Raw genomic sequence first — 6,300 nt, forward strand, 5'->3', positions numbered from 1 at the left:
GTCGCGCGAAGGTCTTGAGACGTCTTAGGGGTGGGGAGGGTAGAGGTTTCCGTCAGGAGGGTGATGGGGGTTAGGGTAGGGGTGGGGGTTGAGGCGGTAGGGATGGGTCTCCAACCGAGCGTGGTCTTCGTGGTGGGTGGCTGGGTTGGGGCTGGGGTGGTAAGGGGGGCTGGTGGCGGAGCCCTCGGGGGGTAGGGAGGGGGGTCCCCGCAGACCTCCTCCAGCGTCCTGGAGGTGATGTTCTCGTACACGGCGCGGTAGTCCTGCAGGACCGTGGCGCGGAAGTACACGGGTCCGATGTTGCACCGCGTCGCCTCCCAGAGGAACGTGACGCGCGAGAAGGACTTACTCTCGTCCAGGAAAGCCTCGCTTACCACCGGCTTGTTCCAGATGCCGCGCACTTCGCTGCAGTCCAGCGCCTTGGTCCCCGGCGGGCGGTTGTACCACCACCCCTCGACGATCCGGTCGTCCTGCACAGTACGCGCTTGTAGGATGAATCCAATGAAGGGGGCCCCGCCCTTCAGGGTGACTTTAACACGGAGCGGCAGCCCTTTCCGAGTTACAGCGGCGTTGAGAGTGATCGCGTAGTCTCCCATGCCCTGCTTGATGGTGTGCTCGTGTCCCGGCCGCATGGTCCCACAGAACCACCATCCCGCCGAACGTTTCACCTCCAAACCTAGAAGCAAGGTCATCAAAATGGCGCAGGTCCTGAGAAATTCCATTGTCTGTACCGCTGCCAGATGTTCCGGAGTCCACACACGAGACGACACACACTCTCTCACGCACGCACGAGGGGATGAAATTTAGATGTAGCTCCGGGTATGCAGAGAGCGCGTACAGGGACGACTGTTTCACACGGGTACTCCGATAGAGAGAACGCGAGGTGACCTGTCCGCAGGGAAGGGCTAATCAAAATGATTACGTGGGCCAGCGGTGATTACCGATCTTTGATCTCGCACTGCTCCAAGTCGCTACGACCTCATCCGGTACAATCCGCCGCACGATAAATTCTGTCTCTTCCAGTCCTTCCTTCTGGACGAGTCGACTGACTTTTCTGACAGGGGGAGACCGTACCATCGATTTGTAAATAGATTTGGATGATTAAATGTTGACGTCACTAATTAAAATTAGTATTTAAGTCATCATACATTGATTGGTTGTTGCTATTACATTTTCTGTAAATATCACATTCACAAGACCGAGTGATTCTGTCACTTACTAATGTTACCCCTCTTTATAGAAGTGGACTCGCCCAAGGGAAGTTCCAGTCGTCATGGCAACGATGTTCTGGAAACGCCCTAAAATCAGACGGTCCTTTTCGCGGCCTTGTCGGCCAGCAGCCCAGATGGAAGTGATTCTGTCATAAAAAGTCTGACTCGGAAAAGCTTTGCTGACAGGCACGCGGGGTCGGCTCGCTTGGCAAAGAACACAAGTCGGAATTTGGCTGCGAAGTCGTTTTCCTTCCGTGAAACATGGAGCTTCTTTTGGCAAGGAAGGAAAGTCGTCTTGAAAAAAATCCTAATTCAGTTATTGTCTCCCGACACGAATGCGGTGCACTGTGCTTTGCTGAAAGACCCGAAAGCATGCGAGGTCGACATGGTAGAAAACACAAGTCGAAAGTTTCCTCCTTTGTGTTGTGATTAATGCCTTCTAATTCAAGTTTTTCCCTTCACTAAAATGGGAGGTTTTTTGGCGAGGAATTCCTGTCCTCCTGTGTTTTTAGTATGCATTCTTATTCCAGTTTTTCCTTCCACGAAAATGAGAGATTTTGGCGAGGAATTTTCCCAGAGACGGCGGGAGTTTTAGAAATGCCGTCCTCGCCAGTCGTGTGTCGGTACCGCGGAGTACAGGATCGGATGTGCGCTAATATTTGTTGTCAAACAAGGCCGGCATCTGTCTTGCGGGGGGACAACACTGGCCCGGGGACGTTACGGAACAAGAAGGCAACTCAAAACATTGATCCTGCAAAATTAAAAAGGAGTAGAGTCATTTTTCAACCACACTGTGCTATCTTGTGCCATAGACTACATAAAGCCGTCAATATGCAGCGTTTTATACAATTTGATTTGATACGACAGGACAAAACGCTTTGTCTCGTACTTGATTTTTTTTAATCGAAAACGACAGTAAAATTCTGAACATTTCTAGAACAACCGCTTCCAGCTGTCGACAATGCCAATAGGTATCTAAATGTGTCAAAATGCAACGTTTTATTCAATTTTGAAAGTAACTAAACGTTTTGTCCTTTACTTTATTTCTTTTTAATCGAAAACGACGATAAAATTCAGAACATTTCTAGAACAAACGCTTCCAGCTGTTAACAATGTCGTCTCAGGTCTGCACGCTAGTCGAAAGCCCAGACAACTTTTATGGAGTGTCACACACTGGTCTTTAATGGACCACAGTTTCACACCAGTTTTAACGGGCAGACAATTTGGTGTCCCTACGGTTAATGAACCCGCCTCTTCACACAGTGTTTGTGTAATCAACAATGGAAGAATTGCAAATGCGCTTGTCTTGTTTAACGTAAGGCGGCCTGTCTTCCGCATAACAACATCCCCCTCAAAAACAAGGACAATTGAAAACACAAAGCAGTGAAAACACGGAAGGGTCTAAATCCGGAGTAAAGACAACATCTCGTGGCGCGCTGTTGTGTTTTGGTTTGTCCTGGCAGCGTAATTAATTAGATCAACACCCAGTTTTTCTCTCAGAAGTGTCCTCATCTGTTTTCCCGTATGCAATTCTTTAATTTATTCCAATTTTTCCTTCCACGAAAAAAGGGAGGTTTTTGGTGAGGAATTTTCTCGAAGTATGCTCCTGTTGTTTCTAACATGCCCTCTTGTTCCAGGGTTTTCTTACATGGAAATAGGAGGTTTGTCCTGACAGCGTAATTGATTAGAACAACACCCGGGTTAATGACTTTATCTTGTCAGGGTGTTGTAGTAATGACGCCAGATAAGCTCTGTTGGTTTTTCACCGCAAGATTAGCCAGTAGGGACCAATCTGGCTACTTAAGTTTTCACTCATGGCCATCCATTGCACGCGATGCTTGGTAATTTACTACTTATGGCTCGCATGGACTTGTTATACAAAACGAATGTCATTAAATCACTATCAAAAATATTAGGTTTTTCACCGCAAGATTAGCCAGTAGGGACCAATCTGGCTACTTAAGTTTTCACTCATGGCCATCCATTGCACGCGGTGCTTGGTCATTTACTAATTATGGCTCACATTGACTTGTTACATAAATGCTATTTTATAGAACGAATGTCATCAAGTCACTATCAGAAATATAAGATTTTACACCACAAGGTCGCTCAATGGCCCCCCGTTGCAAGCGCTGCCTTTGTAATTATTATTTTTTCAACCTTTAATATGCCTTGAGTAACGTTACATCATCATGATACTGGCTCACATTTACTTGTTACAGAAAAATGCCATTTTATAGAACGAATGTTATCAAGTCACAATCAGAAATAGAAGGGGGCAAGAAAAAAACAACATTAGAATGTATTCAGACAACCGTGAAGGAGAATTAAGATATAAGATTTTATGTTTAAGAAGACTGCACTGTCCGTTTTCCACAAAACTGAATTCTCAGGAGTCAGGATGTATAAACTTCACCCTTGACGAAAATACCCGTTTTTAACTGACTCGAAATTTATCATGAAGCCGGTCTTGACCATTTGTAAATAAGGGCATTTCCCATTAAGACAAGAACGAACACAGTAAATTTTTGCACCAATTGGCATGTAGTTTCAGTGGAATGCTTTATCATCGGATGTTTGACAGCCGGAAATGACAGGAATTCGCGCGTGTGGTCGTCTGACGACAGGAGACTATCGTGCGATTCCGAGTTGCTCAGCTTCGTGTAACTTCGGGCCGGGTACCGAGTGGGGACTTCCGGTGATGACTGATGTTCTAACTCACGCCTCTGGTCTCCGAGCAGATGTTTGAAGGGAACTCACTCATTCACCCACTCTTTCACGTACGCACTCGCTCGCTCACCCATTCACTCATTCACTCACTCACTCTCTCGCTCACTCACTCACTCACTCACTCACTCACTCACTCGCTCGCTCACTCACTCACTCACTCACTCACTTGCTCACTCACTCACTCACTCACTCACTCTCATTCATTCACTCACTCACTCACTCATTCACACACACACACACTAACTCACTCACTCACCCACTCACTCACTCACTCGCACTCGCTCAGTCACTCACAAACTCACTCATTTATTTAGTCGCTGACTCCAAAATCTTCGATGCAAAAAAAATGTATCGTTCCATTCATGTACAAAATGCCTTTAAAGTAGGAACTTGGCTGTTTGCAAAAGATAGGACGACAGCGAACATGGGGCAGTTTAGAGAATCTTCTAGAAGCGCCCAACATCTGCTTAGACCGAACACTTTTGGCCCTGACTCACGCCTCCGGCTTTTTACCCTGAAGCTGAGTTCTCGGTAAAATCTTGCTCACTTCCGCGCCTTGTCTCCGGTTACAGTTACGGTTTCCCATGAATTGTTGTTACTCGTCCTCACATGAGTAACATCATCACGATGGGAGAACTATGATGATGTTACTCATCCTGACACAAAACTGTGATGTTCACGTGTTTGGTGCCAGTTTGATGGACCGTTCGCGTAAACGGAGTCCCAAATGGACCCAGACTCGTAAAATTGACGAGCAATGAAACTGGGTAAGTTTATTAGAGAGTCATGCTCTAGGCTAGTTGTAATTGTAAACATACAAAACAACAACAACAAAGAAGTAGTATTGTTTAAACTAAAAGTGCATAAATGCCTATTCTTAAACATGAAAAATAACGGTGAAATCTACTATTGTAACAGTAAGGCAATACTAGTATTCCGAGGAATGCACACTTCAGAGATCTTCAGATATCAAGATGTTCAGCACATTCTTGAGAATTGATTACGAATGAATGATCGAAAGGAAGGAAGGAACAAATAAATGCATGGTCGAAGGAAGGAATTAATGAATGAAGGAATGAAGGAATGAAGGAATGAAGGAAGAAATGAAGCAATAAAAGAAGGAATGAATTAATGAAGAAATGACGGGAGGAAGAAAGGAATAACTTGTCTCAACAGAATTGTCCTGAAGATCATACTACCACTGTTTTTATGTGGCAGTCTTTTTATGTGGTGGATTGCTGAGAGTTGATGTTACACAAACATCGAGGAAAACCGTGACAAGACAACTCAATATAACCCGACATCCGATCGCTGAATGGATCACATTCAAGACCAGGAGCAGGGGTGCGCCAGTGTCCGTCACGGTGTAAGCGGGTTGGTCTCGGTGTCCGGGGTTGGGTTAGCCGGGTCAACACGGTTCGTCTCGGGCGGGTCGGATGAGCTAACCGGGTTAGTTCCGCACAGTTCCAGCTATCACTTGTAACCGTGAGGGACTTCTGCACATATTTCTCGGGTAAATATATAATAGTCAAAGAATGTCTATACCCCCGATCTAAGATCCAATAAAGCCAAATGGCACGCTAGACTCAACATGACTTATTCATATCTAAATTTATATAGATATTCATATTTGTAGGCAATGCATTTGTATACACTTGTCTGTTTATATGTAGTATACGTACATGAAGTTGTAATAGATCTTACGAAAGTCGCTGTACTTTTGTTGTTTCAATAAAGATTTCCAATATTTTTTACATGATCCGGCCTTATCCAGCTTCTCATGGTAGAGAAAGTTAAGGTAGCAGCTTTTTTTTACCTCCGTCAAGAAGGTTATGTTTCAGCAGAGTTTGTTTGTATATTGTGTGAAATGATTGAAATGGTTATATTTTGGGCTCCCTAGTGGTTTGTCGCGGTGCTGCAACGGGACAGCTGGTCTTTATACCTCGTGTTCTAGGTATGCTATGGTCACGTGTAAGATATCTCTTGGGGAAGAGAGTAAGTTGTGTAGGTTTGGCCCCTAGCGGCTTTACTAGAACTGCAGTTTCATTAGCTATCGTGTCCAGGGGCATGATCAGATAGAGGTCCTGGGTCCGAATCCTGTCCTGCTACCGAAGTGTGCCCTTGGGAAAGGTACTTAACTCTAGACTCCGTTGCAGTCTTCGAACGGGGCTGGTTTTTATGGGGTGGGTGGGGGGTGGGGGGCGTCCATATCGCTATCACGGCAAACTCCCTTCCTCGGCAAACTCCCTTTCCCGGCGCAAGAGAACCCAGCCAACGTTGAAAATCGCGGACCAACGCCCCCCCCCCCCCATAAAACCAGCCCAGTTCGAAGACTGCAACGGAGTCTACTTAACACGGC

At 45.9% G+C, this 6,300-nt stretch overlaps 1 protein-coding gene across 1 annotated transcript in view; it reads right to left on the reverse strand.

Annotated features, from left to right (window-relative positions):
- Positions 1-1,060, reverse strand: part of LOC118425062 (putative defense protein 1) — a 4,368-nt gene extending 3,308 nt beyond the window's left edge. The window contains exon 1 of the mRNA XM_035833880.1: positions 6-1,060. Coding sequence (XP_035689773.1) covers positions 6-722 — 717 coding nt within the window. The 5' untranslated portion in view covers positions 723-1,060. The remainder of the gene's footprint in view (positions 1-5) is intronic.
- Between the last annotated feature and the right edge of the window lie 5,240 nt (positions 1,061-6,300).

The sequence above is a fragment of the Branchiostoma floridae genome, chromosome 10, assembly GCF_000003815.2.
Source record: "Branchiostoma floridae strain S238N-H82 chromosome 10, Bfl_VNyyK, whole genome shotgun sequence".
Taxonomy (NCBI): domain Eukaryota; kingdom Metazoa; phylum Chordata; class Leptocardii; order Amphioxiformes; family Branchiostomatidae; genus Branchiostoma; species Branchiostoma floridae.